We start from the raw sequence: 22,163 nt of genomic DNA, 5'->3' as shown, positions 1-22,163 counted from the left end.
TTTTTTAAGTTTTATTTTCAAAAACGCGAAGGGTTATAGGGATTTTTTATTATGTTTTTTCCCCCTTCTCTGTAAATCACTTATAAGTAGTTGAGGAATTAAATTAGTACATAAGAGAGGGAAATGGGGCAACATTATTGCATTTGTCAGAGACAGCGGAGGATGCTGGGAGTTGTAGTTCTTCCGCACAGTCAGCTTGTTCTGCGATTTTCCTCCAATTTTTTTTAGTGTCATTTTTCATTTTCAAAAAAATGTGACTTCTGAGCTGTGAGTTAATGGCAGTTCTGGCAGCTTAAGGGTTATAGGGATTGTATTATGTTTTTTCCCCCTTCTCTGTAAATCACTTATAACTAGTTAAGGAATTAAATTAGTACATAAGAGAGAGACGGGGCAACATTATTGCATTTGTCAGAGGCAGCGGAGGATGCTGGGAGTTGTAGTTCCTCCACACAGTCAGCTTGTTCTGCGATTTCCCCCCAATTTTTTAAGTGTCATTTTTTATTTTCAAAAATAATGGCAATTCTGGCAGCTTAAGGGTTTCTGTCTCTGTAAATCACTTATAAGTAGTTTAGGTATTAACATAATTGCATTGTATGTAGGATGCTGGGAGTTGTAGTTCCTCCGCACAGTCAGTTTATTCTGTGATTTGCCTCCAGTTTTTTAAGTTTCATTTTCAAAAACGTGACTTCTGAGCTGTGAGTTAATGGCAATGCTGGCAGCGTGATTTTTATTATGTTTTTTTCCCGCTTCTCTGTAAATCACTTATAAGTAGTTGAGGAATTAAATCAGTACATAAGAGAGGAGGGGGGGGGGAGTCAAAATAGTTTTAAAAATTAAATTTTTATTTTTGATGAAATTTTGCAAAAATCATTTCGATTCTTAATGTTCCGAAGTTCTGGCCGCTGAAATCTATTTGTTTCTTTTTGGAGTTCGCTTCCTTGTGATATAAATCGGCCCCTTATTTGCCGCTGAACCCCCCAGGTGACACTTTCCTACCAGATTTAGAGGTTTGGTCTTAATCCGAGTGTTTAGGGAGTATTTTTTTCCTTCTCTGTGTCCTGTATTTGGTGTTGTTGAACTACAACTTTAGGTTGTACCTTTATAATGGACATAATCACTACAAATCATTGGTCTTACAATACAGGCCCCTCTTAAGGGGGTATAGCACCCCAAAACTGTTCTTTGTTCTACCTAATGAAAAAGAAAAGAAATCGAAGCAGCGTTACAATATACATTTATTAGAAATTGCCTTGGTTTCTGTAAAAGTTTTTCAAAGTTCTACATGTAATCCCTTACTGTTCCCTGCCGCTGACTCTGTTAATCGGCTTCTGCATCATGAGTCAGAACCCACAGTGCAGAGAATATAAACAGCCAGATTTCAGTGGCAGTTGCGTTTACAAATCATTTTAAAGCCATTGGAAACATATATGAGAATATTGCTTAGAATTGTTTCTTTATGCAAAAAACAGATATTGGGAGGAGGAGTTCGGGTTCCCCTTTAATATTAACCATGATTTATAGAGAGTCTGACTGTATGAACAAAGTATCACTGAGCACTGCTCACAGCGTCAGTACTGCGGGACTATATATATATATATATATACTGTATACACACACTACACATTACCTTCTGCTGTGATCTATAAACTGGCTTGCAGGGGATTCTGGGAGATGAAGTCAAACCTATAAGTGAGTTAGTCGTATATTTTTGATAGATCCTTTTTTTTTTTCTTTTGCAATTCAGTTATTTAATGCTCTGGGGCGACACAATACAGAGTAAAGCAGCACATTTATCAGTGGAAAACCCCTGGTGGGGGACGGAAGGGGGGGCGGAAGGGGGGAGCCCCTTAACAAATCTGCAGCACAATTTCATTTTTAAAATGTTTTTTTGCAATTTGGAAAAATTTTCTGAACGGTTACGTCCGCATAAAAGCAGCGCGGGAAATGTAAAATCTCATCTAGAATCTTTAAGCAGCGGCCCTCCAGCTGTTGGTGCCTGGGAGTTGCTGCTTGGATTATCTGCTTGTAGAATCTTTAAGAAGTGGCCCTCCAGCCATTTGTTGGATTATCTGAGTGTAGAATCTTTGAGTAGCAGCCCTCCAGCTGTTGGTTGGATTATCTGAGTGTAGAATTCTAGAGCAACAGCCCTCCAGCTGTTGGTGCCTGGGAGTTGCTGCTTGGATTATCTGCTTGTAGAATCTTTGAGCAGCGACCCTCCGGCCATTGGGTGAATTATCTGAGTGTAGGATATTTGAGCAGGGGCCCTCCAGATGTTGGTGCCTGGAAGTTGCTTCTTGGATTTTCTGCTTGTAGAATCTTTAAGCAGCAGCCCTCCAGCTGCTGGTGCCTGGGAGTTGCTGCTTGGATTTTCTGCTTGTAGAATCTTTAAGCAGCGGCCCTCCAGCTGCTGGTGCCTGGGAGTTGCTGCTTGGATTATCTGCTTGTAGAATCTTTAAAAAGTGGCCCTCCAGCCATTTGTTGGATTATCTGAGTGTAGAATCTTTGAGTAGCAGCCCTCCAGCTGTTGGTTGGATTATCTGAGTGTAGAATCTTTGAGTAGCAGCCCTCCAGCTGTTGGTTGGATTATCTGAGTGTAGAATTTTAGAGCAGTGGCCCTCCAGCTGTTGGTTCCTGGGAGTTGCTGCTTGGATTATCTGATTGTAAAATCTTTGAGCAGCGACCCTCCAGCCGTTGGTGGCTGGGAGTTGCTGCTTGGATTATCGGTTTGTAGAATCTTTGAGCAGGGGCCCTCTATCTGTTGGTGGCTGGGAGTTGCTGCTTGGATTATCTGAGTGTAGAATCTTTTAACAGTGGCCCTCCAGCTGTTGCTGCTTGGATTAGAAAGGTACAGAAATTACAAAGTCTCGCATTTGGCCAGGGATCTGACTAAATTCTTGAAAAGATTTGGAATTGAATAAATTCTCACAGTATTTCATTCAATTCAAGTTTAGTTTCTTGTGCTCGAATCTGAATGTTCGAATTGGATATTTCAGGGAGGATTTTTTTTTTTTGGTTCATCCCTAATTTACTGGAGATGAAGAGCATTTTCTGGGAGTTCGGTTAATAATCAGTGTTAGATATTGTTGCATATTTACATCCCGCGGGGGATTCTGGGAGTTGTAGTTAAACAGCTACTGGCAGGCAGAGGTTCAATGCCCTTGATGTATGTGTCCCCCTTCCTACAGCAAAATCTCTTATAGAGACTCCTTATGCCAAAATGTTGAGATTTAATGGAGCATTGGGTGAAGTCAGTTCGTTAGTCGAGAGACGAGCAAAAATGATTGATCTCAACACTGTCTTTATCTCACCTTAGAGCCAATGGGCTTGTGTAGGGCAGGCTCTCAGCCAATAGGAGAGGGCGGCTATGAGCTGCGTCTGGGGGGAGTTATTTTATTGGTCAAATCCTTACGTCTGCATCAGTTACAGAGAGAGAGAACATTGATCAATGTGGCCTGATATTGGAAATAAAACAGACTCATTTTATAAAAACAATTAAAAAATTTTTTTTAGAGCATTAATACATTTGAATAAATAATTTATATCTCAGATTTCCTAACTATCCAAACGAGCCACAAAATGCTCTTCATCTTGCCCCAGTCTTTAAATAAATGAATCGTTTGCGGAGCACAGAAAAATTCTAAAATAATTTATTTTCAAAAACCTTTATTCATTTGTCGCTTTTACACTGAGCCGCATTTTTGTTACGGCCTATCAGATCCCCTTTTTACTTTAATTGAAATTCGCGGCCCCGATTTCAAACGTGGGCGGAAAAATATTTCTGAAATTCTTCATTTTTTTCCTCTCTCGACTTCTACGCTGCTCTTTCCTCGTTCATTTTCTAATACCTTTTAAAAAAAGTTTGAAAACATAATTTCTTGTTTAGTGTTAACGATAGAACCCCCAGGCTCCCCCGCATTTACCAGATTCATACACACAGCTATAAAATATCCATGATACATTTTCGTGAAATTTCTGTATTGGAGGGGAATTTCAGTAAATAATAACATAGCTCTGTAATTTTAAAAAAATGTTTTAATTTTTTTTTTTTTTTAGTGAATGCCGTGCTTTATTGCTCGTATTTCTCCACCTGGGAGTCTTAAGCAAGTTCCGCCCATTTCCTAACCAGCCCCGGGAATAAAGGGGCTATTGGTATAAAGGAGGGGGAACTGTAATTAATTGGTAATACAACACTTTCACTTCATAACGGGACGGAAATTGGAAATTTTTTTGGTTTTGGGTGTTTTTTTACTCTTAGTCGATCTCAATCAGAATTCATTTTTTTTCCCAAGGTTTTCGAACAAGTAAAAAAATTCACAGGATCAATTCAGTTTTCCCGATGAAATTCTGTTGTTTATGACGTATCTCCCTCGCTGATTACCATTTTAAAAATTATCAGCGGTCGAAATAATTTTGCCAGTTTTTTATGAATAAGAGGGTTATTTGCTAAAATCTGAATGCCAAAAACCCGAAAAATCTATGGTTTTTTTTAGTATAAAATATGATTTTGTAGTGAAAAAAAAAATCATGAATTTTTCAGAATTTATTAAACCTCGAGGATGGAAAGTCTGAATCAAAAAATCCGGCATCTCAGACCTGTCGAGGTTGTCAATGGGAGAAGTCCCAATGATTATTTGATGCATTTTGTGTTTGTGCAATACCCCGAAGTTTTCATAGTTTTTGGGCCAAAAGCATAAAAAAATTGGAGTTTTCGGTGAAAAATCTTAATAATTTTCACCGACAAAATACATAATTTTCAAGATTTTTTCTCCACAAACAAAATTTTCAGGAAAGCGTGTTAATAAATAAGCCAAAAAAAAAAAAGTGGATTTGGTCAGAGTTCTTTTCAGAAAAACTTTAGATAAATTTGGACTTTGATAAATAACCCTCTTAGTCTTTAAGGGGCCGATTCACTAACTTCGAGTGAAGGATTCGAAGTAAAAAAACTTTGAATTTCGAAGTGTTTTTTGGGCTACTTCGACCATCGAATGGGCTACTACGACCTTCAACTACGACTACGACTTCGAATGGAACTATTCGAAGTAAAAATCGTTCAACTATTCGACCATTCGATAGTCGAAGTACTGTCTCTTTAAGAAAAAACTTCAACCCCTAGTTCGCCATCTAAAAGCAACCGAACTCAATGTTAGCCTATGGGGAGGTCCCCATAGGCTTTCCTAAGTTTTTTTGATCGAAGGATATTCCTTCGATCGTTGGATTAAAATCCTTTGAATCGTTCGATTCAAAGGATTTTATCGTTCGATCGAAGGAATAATCGTTCGATCGCACTATTTGTGCTAAAATCCTTCGACTTCGATTTTCGAAGTCGAAGGATTTTAATTCCCAGTCGAATATCGAGGGTTAATTAACCCTCGATATTCGACCCTTTGTGAATCGGCCCCCAAGTCATATGTTGTAATGAGCAAAACTGTTCGACGGGTTAAACGTATGGGCCAAAAACGTGTAAATTTGCTCACAATTCTATTAGCTCATCCTTTTACGAAAATTGTGTTAGAGTTTCCGCACCAAATTTCTTTAGGCAGTAGAGGCCCTAAAAAAAATTGGTGGGGAGATTTTTTAGCAATGTTCTAGGTACTGACAGGGCATTTGTGTCTGTTCTTCTACAAATTGTTGTCCTTGGTGCTTGCGGTAAAATTAAATTCACGTTTCTGTAAAAATTTTTGACAAATCAGCAGAAATTTTAGCCAAATTTAACACAGTGTATTGATAGGCGGAGACCATTTTATATTTGTTTTTGGACATGTACGATTATACGTCAGCATTTTTTATTAATTTAAAACGAAGGCAGCGACTCCCTAAGGGCCCTGTACCTTTAATTAAACGAGAACATTTGTTACTTATGATATCTGTGGAGGTTGAACATATCAAGACGTATCAATTCAAGTTGACTTGCAAACTTAACTTTATATCTAGTGTGATTTTTTGGAATTCTGCTGTTTTACATGGGGAAATTTTGCTGAATTCTTAATTTTTTTATGAATTATTTTATACATTTTTATTATATTTCTATAGAGAACTATCTTTTAGTCCGTCCAAGAGACTAAGGGGTTTATTTATTAAAGTCCGAATGCCAAAAACTTGAAAAATCTGAGTCTTTTTTTACTATAAAATCCAAACTTGTAGTGAAAAAAAAAGCTAAAATTTTTCATGATTTATTATACCCCGAGGATGGAAGAATCCGAATCCGAAAATCTCTGCATCTCAGAGAGGTTGCATATAAATCAATGGGAGAAGTCCCGGAGATATCCTGATCTGCGATGGGTTTTTTCGGGCAAAAATCAGAAGGCAGAAAATCCGATTTAAAATTTCGTACCTTTTTCAGTTTTTACCCGCACTGAAATTTTTCGGGAAAATTTATTGATAAATAAGGGGAAATAACCTGTGCGGATTTGGTCGGAGTAGATTTCAGAAAGTAATGGGATAAATTTGGATTTTGATAAATAACCCCCCTATGTGATGTTGCATTGGTTTTCTATTTCATTTACCATTTGTTTGGTGTTGAAAACATCAACTGGCAGATTAAAGTCTGTCCATGTTTTAATTCACAAGTTGTCCTAGAATTTCACCCCCTTTAAAAGTTATCGTGGCATAACTACTACAGGTGTAGAATCCGTTACCCAGAAACCTGTTATCTAGAAAGCTCTGTCTCCCATAGACTCCATTTTATCCAAATAATCCAAATGTTTAAAAATGATTTCCTTTTTCTGTGTAATAATAAAACAGTAGCTTGTACTTGATCCCAACTAAGATACAATTAATCCTTATTGGAAGCAAAACCAGCCTATTGGGTTTATTTAATGTTTATAGAAAGATCTGTTATCCGGAAAGCCTCAAGTCCCGATCATTCTAGACTAAAACGAACCTATTGGATTTATTTAGGGGCATATTTATCAAGGGTCGAATTTCGAATAGGTCCATTTTTGATCGAATAGGTCCGTATTCGGCCGAATCAGAATCGTTCGAATCGAAGTAATGGCGCATTCGATCAAATTCGATTCTAAGTTTTTCCCAAAAAACCTTCGATTTTTTCAAATTCCACCAATTGACTCCAAGTAGGTTCTAGGAGGTCCCCCATAGGCTAAAACAGCAATTCAGCAGGTTTTAGATAGCGAATGGTCGAAGTCTAATTTTTAAAGAGACAGTACATGATAAATTTCCATATTCAAATTTTAAATTTTTTTTCAAATTCAAATCGAATTTGGACTATTCCCTAGTCGAAGTACACAACAAATAGATCGAAATTCACCTCGACCTGTGATAAATCTTAATGTTTACATGATTTTCTAGTAGACTAGGCATGAATATCCAAATTACAGAAAAATCCATTATTCAGAAAACCCCAGAGCATTCTGGATAACAGGTCCTATACCTATATAGCTGTGGTTGGGGTATCTTTTTCAGACATGGTAAATAGAATAGTCGGAGTGTAGACTATATATATATATATATATAGTGTAGTATATACATATATATATCTATATATATATTTGTAATGATATAAAGCAGTAGGAGCTGCCATATTGTTGTCCTGGGAAGAAGAGGCTTTGTCTGCGGATAGTAATGTAAGATTACCCTCTAGTGGTCTAGAAGAGATGGTGCTAAAATAATTCTAATCATGGCAGTTTATAGTATAAATTAGTTATCACTGCCTTTAAAATAGGGAACAAATTCAGATTCCCTGATGATTTGATGCTGTGAGTTACACTTTGCAGTAACTGAAGGGCTGAAGGTTGGGCATCTCCTGCTATACAGCACAACAGTCACCATCTTTCCCAGGAAAAATAAACTATATATTGAGATAGGAGGAGACATGTTAAATGTTTTCGGGAGAATAAATGGAATCAGTGTTTTTTCTGGACTTAACCCCATAGCAAAGAAATGCATAGAGAGATGTCCAAATCCCAATAAGGAAATCTGGTAGGTTTTTGCCATTCTCTAATCATCCTGCTGGAGATATTAAAAGAAGCAGCAAACCTAGTGGTAAATTGGGGGTTGGAGAAGTATTTGGGTGGCAGATGTTGCAATCCGAAGGCCAGTTATGGTGAGATTTGGGAATTATGCCTATATGCTTTCCTAGATACCTCTGAAACCCCAGTTGAAAGATCAGTTAGATATTCTCATGACTATTACTGATGTAATCCTTGTTATGAGGAGACCATGTCTCAAAGTTTGACATCCAAAAAAAACTTTACAGCCACTGACATAGCCTCTAACAAATGGCCAAAGCTGTGAAGATAACGGGCCACTGCCCTGGATTCCTCACATACTGTGGCTCTGTAGAGTAAGAATTGTAGATATGAAGAGTGGGGACAGTAGGTATAGAAGAGAAAGATGGAGTCAGTAGGCCAAGATGGTGACAGCGGGACAAGCTGGAGAAAGTAGGGCAAGATGGACACAGTAGAGCAAAATGACTATGGTTAGAAGGCATTTTTCTTCTCAGAATTCTCCTAGGACTTTTTTTTATGTAAGTTTAAAGTCAGTTTATTAGTAGTTGTGGTTGGGCCAAGTCTGCGTCTTTTTAGAATTTCTTGAAGTGCAACCAGCTCTTCATGAAGGTCGAGAAGTTCTAATTGGGCTCCATATAATCTAGTTGCCCTGGGGCAGTTCCCCATCGAAACACTTGCCTAAGGAGAGGAGAATAGTAGTAGCACTGTGACCGTATAATGGTGAAGGATTATAGAGTCATGGAATGCCAAGTTGATGTCTAGCTTCTTCATTGACTGTGATTGGCTTATGCTATTTTGCCCTGTATACCTGTAAACACATTTGGATTGGTTGAGACAACCTGTATTCATTATGAGAATTAGAACCTTCTCTTGTCCAGACCAGCTTGTGTCCAATCAAATATTTGAGCATAACTTAAAAGACACCAGAGTCAACTGTTAACTGCAACATGTGTATTGTCATTAAAATCTAGGTTTATATTTATTAGAATTTTCTATTGATATTAATGACACCTGAGTATTCTGTCATAATAAATGGTGCTTAGTGATTTACTTGGTTATAATTAGTGGTTGTCTGTGTCACATGACAAAATATGGATTCTCTGTATTATAAAGAAATCACCTTTTCTTTTCCATGACCTATATGGAAGCACTTGCATTAAGGGTCAGACTGGGCCAGCGGGAGACCAGGAAAATCCCAGTGGGCCCCTGCTCTTTTGGGCCCCAGACCCGCTCCCTGCATTCCCTCTCCTTACCTCCCTCCCTGACCCGGGTCGCACCGGAAACGATACTTACACAATGAAGTCGGGGGGCCGGCAGAAAGGTGGTCGGGGTCGGGGGCCCAGGAGACGGTGTGGGGGGCCCCTGATGCTGCAGGCCCAGTAGGCCCTGGGTCTCACAGTCTGACCTTGCTTGCCTTTTCTATTCATTTTATGTAATCATGGCATTCCTTAGTAAATTACATCATTCTTCCATTTTTATATTAGGGCTACATAACTTCCAAGTCTATTGTTTATGTATAGAAGGCAAAATAGTTGGGGTTGCAATAGTCCCAATGGGAAATAATAAGGTAGTAAGTGTGTTTGTTTGTAAGGTGGCCAAACAGTAGGGGTTTCAGTAGTCAAGTTGGGACATGATGATGATGATGATGTGAATGAACTTACTGGTCTGTAATGTGGAAGGCTGAACAGTAGATGTTGCAATAGCCAAGATGGGACATGATAAGGGTTGGATAGACAGTACTGTTCTGTAACTTAGAAGGCTAAATAGTAGAGGTCACAGTAGATGAAACATGATAATAATATGAACTGAAGCCTACTAATCTGAGCATTGCTGAACTGCAGAAGTTGTATTAAACAAGATGGGACATGGGTAGAAATTAGAGTAGTCAGTAAGGTGGAAGACTTTGAGCCATCAAAATTCTCTTGAAGTTTTTTCTTACCACAAACTAGTTTCTTTCCAGCTTGTTTCTAGTTTTAGCAACTTTTTAATATTAGTTTTGACATTTTAATCAAAACATCTAGAAAGGAATATTACCCCACTACCCCTGCACTCTTCTATGGTGTAATGTTTTACCTAGTCCTCTTCTTCATTGTCTAACTCAATTATCTGTCTTCAAATCCTGCCACTTTCACTTTATCGCATCTTCTCTCCTGCAACCTCTTCTGTTCTAAATATAATCCATTAATATATTAGTCTTGACTTGCTGATGTCCAACCGGCTATCTAAGGATGTTGGGAGCAGTAGTTCTCTGTTCGCTGATCAGGATGGAAGATATCCATGTGCCCTCCAGCTTTGCTAACCATTTTTGTGTGCTATATACACAGGTGGTTGCCCTGGGAGAGGTGCCGGATGGTTCTGTGGTCACGGTCATGGCTGGCAATGACGAAAATTATTCAGCGGAACTCAGAAACGCCTCTGCGGTCATGAAGAATCAAGTGGCAAGGTTTAACGATCTGAGATTTGTGGGCAGGAGTGGAAGAGGTAAGGCTCCCTACTCATTGCACAGATACCGCTGCACCCTCACACCAAGTTTGTGGTTAACCAATCAGTTAGCACTGAAACACATGGCAGAGCAAAGGCCTTCTGGGAGCCAGCAGGTCTTATATGGTCTTTGTTATTTTCTGAAAGAAAGGATTTTAGCATGGGAGTTAGAAGCAGGCAAGCTGGAGCACCCATGTTTCTTCTCAGAAGACCTCTTGCTGGTTCCATCTTTGTTTGCACAATTGTCTAAAGGAGCAGAGAGGAATGCTCAGAAGAGCAAGGAATCCCTGTGCTTAAAGGGATCCTGTCATCAGAAAACATGTTTTTTTCAAAACGCATCAGTTAATAGTGCTTGCTAATCCAGCAGAATTCTGCACTGAAATCCATTTCTCAAAAGAGCAAACAGATTTTTTTATATTCAATTTTGAAATCTGACATGGGGCTAGACATTTTGTCAATTTCCCAGCTGCCCCTGGTCATGTGACTTGTGCCTGCACTTTAGGAGAGAAATGCTTTCTTGTAGGCTGCTGTTTTTCCTTCTCAATGTAACTGAATGTGTCTCAGTGGGACATGGGTTTTTACTATTGAGTGTTGTTCTTAGATCTACCAGGCAGCTGTTATCTTGTGTTAGGGAGCTGTTATCTGGTTACCTTCCCATTGTTCTTTTGTTTGGCTGCTGGGGGGGGGAAAGGGAGGGGGGTGATATCACTCCAACTTGCAGTACAGCAGTAAAGAGTGATTGAAGTTTATCAGAGCACAAGTCACATGACTTGGGGCAGCTGGGAAATTGACAATATGTCAAGCCCCATGTCAGATTTCAAAATTGAATATAAAAAAATCTGTTTGCTCTTTTGAGAAATGGATTTCAGTGCAGAATTCTATTGGAGCAGCACTATTAACTGATTCATTTTGAATATAATTTTTTCCCATGATAGTATCCCTTTAATGACTTCCTTAACTATACAGTAAGTGCAGAGTTCTTAGTACACCTTACCCCAACAGGTGCTACTCGAGTATGGAGTGAATGCTCAAGGGCAAAAAGCTACCCAAAGCTGGCCGTATATTGTGGTGCAATGCAAGGTGCATTGTGTGCAAAAAACTTGCCCCTGTTTTTGTGGTTGCACCTTGTTCTCCCTTAATTAAGACCTTGTGGCCTGCATATCAAGCTGCCTACAGCAATGGCCCCTTTCTGGTCATCTATAGGCACCTACAGCTCCCAGCCTCCCTTCGATAGCTTGAGAAACATTTATTTAAAAAAATACAATTGAGTGCCTATATCTTTTCATTTCTTTGCCTTGATTTTTGACTAGTTGTTTTCTCCTAAATACAGCGCATGATTATAAACCAGACAACTGTCAACCAGGAGACAGTGAAACCCGTAGGCTGCTGTGGTTGACATTTTTACTGCTAACTGAAGGCCGAGGCTCTTATCCACTCTCCACAGACCTTGAGTCCATTCGCTCAGAATGAAATAAACATTTGCTTACTTTGCACTTTTCCTGAAGTTCACCGTGCCGGATACTTAATCACGACCTTTTCTGTCTCTTATTCGGCTGCTTTTTTTTTTTTTTTTTTTTTTTTTAATCCCTTTGGCTTTTTTCAGTTTTTTCTAAAGCAGTTTCCTTTCTGGTATGACACAGAGCCAATGTTTTTTTCATTCTGTTGTCTGTATTACTGCAACTAGTCTCATCATCTGCTTCGTGGAGACCTTTAAAGGGGACCTGATGGTATCTAAAGGTTTATTTGCTAGCTCTTGAGCGAAACATTTTTTTCATGCTGCAAACTAATCACATGATGTTGGTGCCTGACCTAAACAGCTGGTTGCACCAGACATGCCTACTGATGTGCATGCCAGTGGATTGCACATAACAGTTAGCCAATGCAGTGCCCATGTTAGCAACCATGCACTGTGCGGGATGCACATTTTGAGTTGGAATTGGCACATAACTTGCACCTTGGACAATGTGTTGTGTTCTTGAAAGTTTCCTTTTAGGTCAATATCAGACATAACCCCAGTGGTCAAATGCAACTTACCCCTCTGTGCCTCCTGGAAAACTTTTTCAACTGCTGACAGGTGGCACATAGAGGTATTGGGAAATAAGCCAGCAGAGAAACCTTATAGGGCAGATTTATCAAGGGTCAAATTGAAAATTCGAATTTGAAATTCGAATTTTCGTATTTTTTTTTATGGTCAAAACTGTGAAATTTGACTAGGGAGTTATTGAAATTCGATTTGATTCGGTCTTTTAAAAAATTTTAATTAGATTTTCAAGATTTATCGATCTCTGGCCCTTTAAAAACTTGAATTTGATTAATTTCGCTTCGCCAGAAATTAGTTGGCGGCGAAAATGTCGCTGGGCTTCATTTGACGTTCAAGTCTTTGATATGCTTCATTTTTTTTGACGCACAACACTATACAAGTCTATAGCCGTCATTTCTGCGGTGAAACAAGGTGAAAAAAGTCGCGCCGTCCCTACCTAAAACCTGTTGAAATTGCTGTTTAAGTCAATGGGAGAGGTCCAGGATTCAACTTTGAGTTGTTTGAAGCCTTCCTGACATTTCTGAGTTAAAAAGTCGAATCGAGTTTTTAAAATTCAAATCAAATTCGATTCAAATTCGATTCGAGTTTTCGGGTCGATTGCATTCATCCAAGTTTATAAAATTCGATTTGTTAAAATAAATTTCGACTGGTCGAATTTCGAATTTATGGGAGTTTAGGAGAGTTTCTAAAAACTCACATGAATTCGAAATTCGACCTGTGCCTCCCCTTGTGCTATGGTCCTTCACGCTACCTCAGTGGTTGCTCTGTTTGGATACTCGTCATAAACCCAAGAAACAACTGTTATTAGCTCTGGTGCCTGGGGGTTGTGCCTCCTCTTCCCCTAATTAGTGAATCACTGGTGAGGACCACTGTGGAAAGGACACATATAAATAGAGGTCTACTAGTAGAGTCCACCTGATACCCTTGGGTCCAATTTCATACCACTGAATGGTATAGTGGTGGGAATTCTTCTAGGCTGGTGAGGACCACTGTGGAAAGGACACATATAAATAGAGGTCTACTAGTAGAGTCCACCCGATACCCTTGGGTCCAGTTTCATACCACTGAATGGTATAGTGGTGGGAATTCTCCTAGGCTGGTGTCCACAAGAGCTAAGGACCCCCGGAAGACACTTTGGTTCCTCTGGAAGGCCAGTCTGAAGCTGCAGAGACATAAACCTCCTGGGAGTCTTTGGTCATGCACAAGTTACACCTTGACCAAGCCACATTAGAAACCTTGTACCACCACTACTGGGGCATTAATACAGTGACTCCCCAGAGGTCTATATAAGGATATTGTTATTCGCATTGTTAGCTTTGTATTGCAAATCTATGGACATAACAGCAGAACGCATGCCTGGCTTTACAGAGCAATATCTGCTCACGCCATTGTGCAACTGAATGGGACAAGCCATATACAAAACATTTCTCCTTTCTAAGCTCCGTATACCTTCTCCTTTAAAGGGCAAGTAAAGGCAAAAAAATTAAAATCCCATTTTTACTTTCTTTAATGAAAAAGAAACCTATCTCCAATATACTTTAATTAACAAATGTGTACCGTTTTTATAAGAAACCTGACTGTATGCAGTGAAATTCTCCCTTCATTTACTGCTGTGGATAGGAATTGTCAGACGGTCCCTAACACATTAGCAATTTTACACTGCCAACAGTTTTGGAACTGCATTTGGAACGGGAGTGCCCCTTTCTTCTGTGTCCGTCCAACAAAAAGAAGTTACTGATGCAGGAGGTGTCTTGACGCTTCTCTGCTCATTTCTATGACAGGGGTGATAGGAACTGAAGAGAACAGCAGATGTCTGCTTCATGATATTATTAGTACAAAACTGCTATTATCATGGGAACTACAAAGTTAAAATGCAGTATGATGTAGAGAGGGATATTCTGTGAGAATTTGTAATTGGGTTTCATTTTTTATTATTTGTGGTTTTGGAGTTATTTAACTTTTTATAATACACAAAAGCCATGAATATCTTGTAAATTATATCCTTATAAACGGTGAGTTCTGATGTCATCAGTTATAAACGGTGAGTTCTGATGTCATTTCAGTCACATGACTCACTGAAACTTGTGTATTATAATAAATAAAGTACCCCCAGTTGTAAAATATGAGGATATTAGAAGTTACCTCGGAGTTCCATGACCTTTATAAAAACACTCGGCCTTCGGCCTCGTACTTTTATATGGTCATGAAACTCCTCGGTAATTTATAATATCCTTATATTTTACAAGAGGGGGTACTTTATTCACTATATTCAGCAGCTCTCCAGTTTGCAGTTTTAGCAATCTGGTCACTAGGGTCCAAATTCCCCTAGCAACCATGCATTGATTTGAATAAGAGACTGGAATATGAATAGGAGAGGCCTGAATAGAAAGATGAGTAAGTAAAGTGGCAATAACTATATATTTGTAGCCTTACAGAGCATTTGTTTTTTGATGGGGTCAGGCAAATAATTCAAAAACTATAAATTGAAGGCCAATTGAAATGTTGCTTAAAATTAGCATTTTTTTTTTTAATATAAAATTGGACTTTTAAAAAATGGCAAATTTTTCTGAATTTATTAAACCCAGAGGATGGAAAAGTCTGAATCAGAAAATCCGGCATCTCAGACCTGTCGAGGTTGCATATAAGTCAATGGGAGACGTCCCAATGATTTTTTGATGTGCGCTGGGTTTTTGGCAATACCCTGAGTTTTCGGACACAATTCTGAGTTATTCGGGTAAAAAATCTGAAAAATCGGATGAAAAATCCAAAAAAATTGTGAAAATCTGATTTTTCAGATTTTTTTCAGATTTTTTCCCGCAATCAAAATTTTTGGAATAAGCGGTTTAATAAATACGCCAAAAAAGCCTGTGCAGATTTATTTGGAGTTTTTTCAAAAAATATTTTTTGACTTAATATATAAATAAATAACTCCCTCAAAGTTAACTTGAACCTCTGCTTTAAGCTGTTTGGGTGGACATATGTCTCCTTTAATGATTTTTTATTTCACATAATACTTTATCAGAATACTTCTACTGCAACACAGCATGTATAATTCCATACAGCTTGGAACAAATATTTATCTATCACATGTGACAGTATTCTGTGATATAATAAGTACAGCTTGTATTCATATGCTTCTGTCTCCTGTAATAGAAATCAGGCTGATAGTTCTATATTAGATTGTGTTCCTATTGGGAAAACGTGAGCACAAGCGCTAGCTCTGCTGAATTGATAATGACTGTCAGATTGACCTGCGAGGGCTAGGTCACCTTAACAGCGACAAGCCCCAGAGATAGGGCACAGTTGGGCAACAGGTTTGCCATAATGAGAACGTGAGCCGTTAGTCTAAACACAGCCGTATCATTGACATTAGCTTAGAGACTTGATTGTTGCGTGCTGAGGTCACGGATTCATGTAACTGAGATTGTCGGAGCTGAGAGATGATGGAAAGCCGATAACATGGCACCCTCTTGCTATCAATGCAGGACATAGGAATGATATGGGGGTACAGGACAAGATAGAGAAGAAAGGGGGTGGCAGGAAGAATGTGAGAAGAAAGAGAAGAAGAATAGAAACAAAATGCATGCCTCCCAACATTTTGGAAATAAAACGAGGGACAAAAAAGTTGGCATGCCTAGTGCGGCAACATGTTTTTGACCACGCCTATTTTTGTGGCCACACCCCCTAATTACCATGTTCATTTTACAAAATTTGGCAGGTTATGAAAGTTTGCACATATTTCTGTGTTTTTTTTTTTCCAATTACAGTTTTGCTAATGAAGGTGAATTTCCCTTTAAGATGTAAATCTAACTTCTCCCAAGGGACCTGTTATCTGATATTGTTACAATTACCTATTTGCTTATCTTGAAATTGTTACAAAAGTATCATATCTGCAGCTGTGGCTGTTCTGGGCTCTCTGCCAAAAGCCAATTAAGTTAGAAACTTTGTTTCTTTTTCTGGCTGTTCAGTGCAGAGAAAAACTGGACTTTCCAGTACAAATCAGGGACTGCGGTGTTGAGCTGTTAAAAGAGGGACTGTCCCTCTAAAAACGGGACAGTTGGGAGGTATGAAAATGTATTACAGTATAATACACAAAAGCCATGAATATCTTGTAAATTTTATCCTTATAAACGGTGAGTTCTGATGTCATCAGTTATAAACGGTGAGTTCTGATGTCATTTCTGTCACATGACTCACTAAAACTTGTGTATTATAATAAATAAAGTACCCCCAGTTGCAAAATATGAAGATATTAGAAGTTACCTCGGAGTTCCATGACCTGTATAAAAACATTCGGCCTTCGGCCTCGTGTTTTTATATGGTCATGAAATTCCTCTGTAACTTATAATATCCTTATATTTTACAAGAGGGGCTACTTTATTCACTATATATATATATATATATATTTATATATATATATATATATATATATATATATATATATATATATATATATATATATATATATATATATATATATATATATATATATATAAAAATGTCCAGATAGTACCTGCACTCTTGCCTTTATTTTTCTTTGTGGGTGCTTTGGTCAAAATAATGTGTATCCTTCAGAATGGACCAGCACACCAGGTTTCCAAGTGTTCAAATTTTCTTTATTGCCATAACACTCGTGCATCCAACGTTTCGGCCCGCATTGGGGCCTTTATCAAGGATCAATTGCAATTGATCCTTGATAAAGGCCCCGATGCGGGCCGAAACGTTGGATGCACGAGTGTTATGGCAATAAAGAAAATTTGAACACTTGGAAACCTGGTGTGCTGGTCCATTCTGAAGGATATATATATATATATATATATATATATATATATATATATATATATATATATATATATATATATATATATATATATATATATATATATATAATGAATAAAGTACCCCCTATTGTAAAATATAAGGATATTATAAGGATATAATAACTTCTAATATCCTCATATTTTGCAACTGGGGGTACTTTATTTACTATAATACACACATTTCAGTGAGTCATGTGACAGAAATGACATCACTAGTCACCGTTTATAACTGATGACATCAGAACTCACCGTTTATAAGGATATAATTTACAAGATATTCATAGCTTTTGTGTATTATATATATATATATATATATATATATATATATATATATATATATATATATATATATATATATATATATATATATATATATATATATATATATATACAGGACCGCCATCAGAAATCGCAGGGCCCCATACGACAAAATTTCCTGGGCCCCCTGGGCTGCACCCACCGCAAGCCCCACCGACAGGTCAGCCCTCCCACCCCACAGGTCCACCCCCACCACACAGTAAAAAAACAAAAAAATTATTGGTGGCTAGGGTTCCCACATGTTAACAAAAAATAAAGATATTGGCGGTCAGGGCCCCCCATAAAAAAACATTTGTGGTCAGGGCCCCCATTAAAAAATATTGGTGGCTAGGACCCCACATGAGAAAAGAAAATTGGTAGCCAGGGCCCCCCCCACACACATTTTGAGAAAATTGGTGGCCAGGGTCCCTTAAACGTCCATGCCTTCCTGAAGTCAGTCAGAAGTGTGGCGTCGCCGGGCCCCCCATACCCTCGGGGCCCCCTACAACTGTCCCCCCCCGATGACTGCCCTGTAGATATATATATATATATATATATATATATATATGTAATACACAAAAGCCATGAATATCTTGTAAATGATATCCTTATAAACGGTGAGTTCTGATGTCATCAGTTATAAACGGTGAGTTCTGATGTCATTTCTGTCACATGACTCACTGAAACTTGTGTATTATAATAAATAAAGTACCCCCAGTTGCAAAATATGAGGATATTAGAAGTTACCTCGGAGTTCCATGACCTGTATAAAAACACTCGGCCTTCGGCCTCGTACTTATATGGTCATGAAACTCCTCAGTAACTTATAATATCCTTATATTTTACAAGAGGGGGTACTTTATTCACTATATATACACACAAAATACATAAATAGCCTTTTGTTAATGACGAGGAATCTTTGTATATGTGTTTAATGTATCTTTTATAGAAATCTTTTAGACAATTTATTATGGCCTTGAAACAAATCAGACAATGTTCTGACCTTATGGAGGTTATTTATCAAAATCTGAATTTTTCTGATTATTTTATTAAAAAAAGTCAGAACAAACTAGAATCCACTATTTGATCTTATTTATTATTAAAAAAAGCTTGGATCGTGGGAAAAACTTGATAAAATTGAGAGAAAATCAGAATTGTGCGATTTTTTTTCTGATTTTTTTTTCCCAAAAAGCCAGAAATAGTCGGATTTTCAGGCTAATTCCAGCGCAGACCACAGAAACTACCAAATAGGACAGGGACTTATATACAACCTTGCTCTGACTTTATCCGTCCTCAGAGTTTAAGAAATCTTGAAAAACAACAGGTTTTTTTTTTCACAAATATTTTGGATTTTATAGTAGAGAAAACTTTAATTTTTAGAGTTTTTGACATCCAGACTTTAATAAATAGCCCCCTTAGTGTAAGGCTTCTGGGATTTGGCTGGGTTCCCAATTTTTGTATTTAAAAAGAAAATGGCTTAGATAAGCTGGGGGATAGAAGGAGAATAATGATCCTCTGAAGGTAATGAATTATATCCCAGTGACCTCCTCACTCCCTGCATCTTATGATCTTAAGGAAGGAAAGGATTCGGGAGTCTTTCCCCTTCTCTGAAGCTGCCAGATGTCAGTTCTGGGATCCACTCCTGTCTGCTCATATATATTATTATTAATATGTATTATATACAGTATATATATATATATAGTAGGAGGCTGGTGAAATGGGCCCCAGCTTGCCTTCCTCGCTGAGCGTCTCACGTTGCAGCCAGAGCCCCAGTTTAGGTTTGTGCAAAGAGAGAAAATGCTGAGCTCAGCAGCTTGCGAGGGCAGATACAATAAGCAGCTTTTATGCCTCGGGATGAGGCGGCCGCTCACTAACATTCCGGATACAGGTCTCCAGAAATCCGATGGGAAATTGATAACATTAACCCTTGAGAAAAGTGCCATGTTCAGTTAATGCGACGTACTCCATTCCAAATAACATATGAAAAGGCACATTTTATAGGCGCCAGTAGTGATGAGCGAATCTCTATGGTTTGGCGTCCGCCGAAAGATTAGCGAATCCCTCGTGAAATTTGTGAAACGGCAAACAATTCACGAAACACGAATGGTGACTAGTGAAGGGTGAATTTACTCGACAGGCGCAAATTCGCAGCGAATTTACACGTTTCACCGCCGGTGAATACATTTGTGAAATGGCAGCAAAAATTTGCTGATGGAAATTCACCAGCGTCAAAGTTTTGTGACCCCGGCGACAATTCCGACACTGTCGACAAACGGACACCCATTGACTTTAATGAGCATTAAATGTTGCCGGAATTGTCGCCGGTGCCAATTTTGACATCGACGCCAGTGTCAAAATTCGAGTTTAGCAAATTGTTCGGGACAAATACGGCCATCACTGATTGTGCCGCCGTGTCAATTTTGAAGCCCGCATCAATTCACGGCAATTTTGACGCTCGTGTCAATTTTGACGCCGGCGTTAAAGTCAATGGGCGTCCGAATATCGTTGACGCGTGACGGTTTTGACGTGATCGAATTTTCTGCCGACAGTGAATTTATTCACCGGTGGCGAAACTTGGAAATTCGCCGCAAATTCGCGCCTGCCAAGTTTATTCACCCATCACTACTTTCCAGTAATAGGATTCTTTGTGTAAAGCAGAAAAGCAGGGTGATCAGTGGCCCTTAACTCTGATATTGGCTTTCCAGGCAGATAGTAGTAGGTAAAGGGTTACTCCACTGGCAGATAAATAGTAACAATAACACGCAGTCTAATCTTGGATCAGTGTCGCCAATGAGATTGACCCTTCACCATACCTTTATCTTTTCCTTCTGTTGCACGATAAGTTTTGATAGCTTTGTCGCAGAATGTGCCTCGCTCTTGTATTAACTTGCCTCTATTTTTAGTGTTTGCTGGGATATTAGCAGTTTTAGAATGCTAATACAGTAAGAGCTCTCTCTGTCTCAAGGTCAGCAAGCCCAGGGTTACCTGAGATATTAGCAGTTTTAGACTGCTAATATAGTAAGAGTTCTCTCTCTCAAGGTCAGCAAGCCCAGGGTTACCTGACAGTAAGAGAAAGTGCATAGACAGTTACGGTCACTAATCCTTTGACCTTCAAAAAGAGTTGAGCCAGAAGCCTAGCAGTCTAAAACTATCTAAAACTTCTAATATCTCAGAAACCACAAAAATTTAAAAAATAGGGCTAAACTGCAATAATCATTTTATTTTGGTTTATATACCCTTGAGCATGGCTTCAATCTGCAACACCTGTGTTTACCGAATTAACATTCATAATAGTAACAGAAAACTCTGGACATTTTCCATAGTAATGTGCCATCTCAGCGTTTCCTAAAATATCAAAGTATCATAAAAAAAAAAACAATAGATGTAATTTTGTTCTACTCTACTCAAGTTGTTAGGGTCTCACTTACTAGGGGTTCAATTGTAACCAGGAGAGGGTCTGAAGAGAAAGATTTTTCACATTTATGGTTTCGCAGAGAATGTCCTTGTTTCACTGCCAGCGAAAAGGTTTGTAGAACGGCAGTAAAAATTCGACGTGATCAGCTTTGCGTGAGACAAAAATGTTGCCCATAGACTTCAATGGGGGACATGTAATAAAAGGCACCAAGTTTGCCCAGGAGCAATAACCCATGGCAACCAATCAGCAGGTAGCATTTAGTGATTACCTGTTTAAAAGCAAACATTCTATTGGTTGATATGGGTTACTGCTCTTGGGCAAACATAGTGGCTTTTACATATAGGGGAATGTGTTTTGCGAAATCTTTAGGATATATCTGCTTTGTGTTCACCTGATTTTGTGGCTGGAGAAAAGCAGAAAAGAAAGGCCGATATTTCCAAATATCACTGTCTGTATACTGCAGTACTGAAATTTAATGAGCCGCCCCTTTAAAAGATTTTTAATTTGTTTATTTTACTTTTTTTTTTCATACATTTCTGTTTTAACTGGGCATCAAATTTATGGAGAAAAGGCAGTGAGAGTTCTCGCCTTCCAACTTCTGTTTAGAGAAAAAAGCAGAAAAGTTGCCATAAATTGAAATAAATCCCCCTTTTTTATTGCAAGCCGGCTTCACTGGAGGCTCCTCAAATTTTACAACAAGAAATAAAAAAATATGGTGTTTTTCATGACAGTCTACTTTTTACGCACTGAGCCGAGCCAAAATGTAAACACTCGCTTATAGTCTGTTGTGCTTTTAAAGGCTTTCGCTTTCCGTGCCCGACCTAAATCATTCCAGGCAGCTCCACATCAGGGCCGGGGGGAATTGTACTTTGAAATGGAATTGTTTCTGGAAAACAGGAATTACACAATTAATAATGTAGGTGTGGAACCCCCTCACCCATAGGACTTGCCCGTTGCATTTTTCAAAGGAGGGGGTTGAAAGATGAAATAAAATATAAAAATGACAAACGGGGCAAAGGAATTCTGTAAAGCAAAGGAGGAAATTTCGGGTATGTGTAGGTACTAGGCAATTACTACAATCCTGCTTACAATTACTAACCACAAACCTCATTAAGGAGGCTATTATGCAAATATGAGTGTATATT

The 22,163-nt window shown here is 38.5% G+C and overlaps 1 protein-coding gene across 2 annotated transcripts in view; it reads left to right on the top strand.

Annotated features, from left to right (window-relative positions):
• LOC108718280 (runt-related transcription factor 2) overlaps window positions 1-22,163 on the top strand; it is an 88,813-nt gene that overhangs the window by 5,659 nt on the left and 60,991 nt on the right. For both annotated transcript variants that reach the window (XM_018265999.2, XM_018265998.2), the window contains exon 2: window positions 10,289-10,445. In XM_018265999.2, the coding sequence (XP_018121488.1) occupies window positions 10,289-10,445 (157 nt within the window). The remainder of the gene's footprint in view (window positions 1-10,288; window positions 10,446-22,163) is intronic.

This window comes from Xenopus laevis, chromosome 5S (assembly GCF_017654675.1).
Source record: "Xenopus laevis strain J_2021 chromosome 5S, Xenopus_laevis_v10.1, whole genome shotgun sequence".
Taxonomy (NCBI): domain Eukaryota; kingdom Metazoa; phylum Chordata; class Amphibia; order Anura; family Pipidae; genus Xenopus; species Xenopus laevis.
The sequence above is the reverse complement of the archived record's forward strand: the minus strand, read 5'-3'. Positions and strand labels throughout refer to the sequence as shown.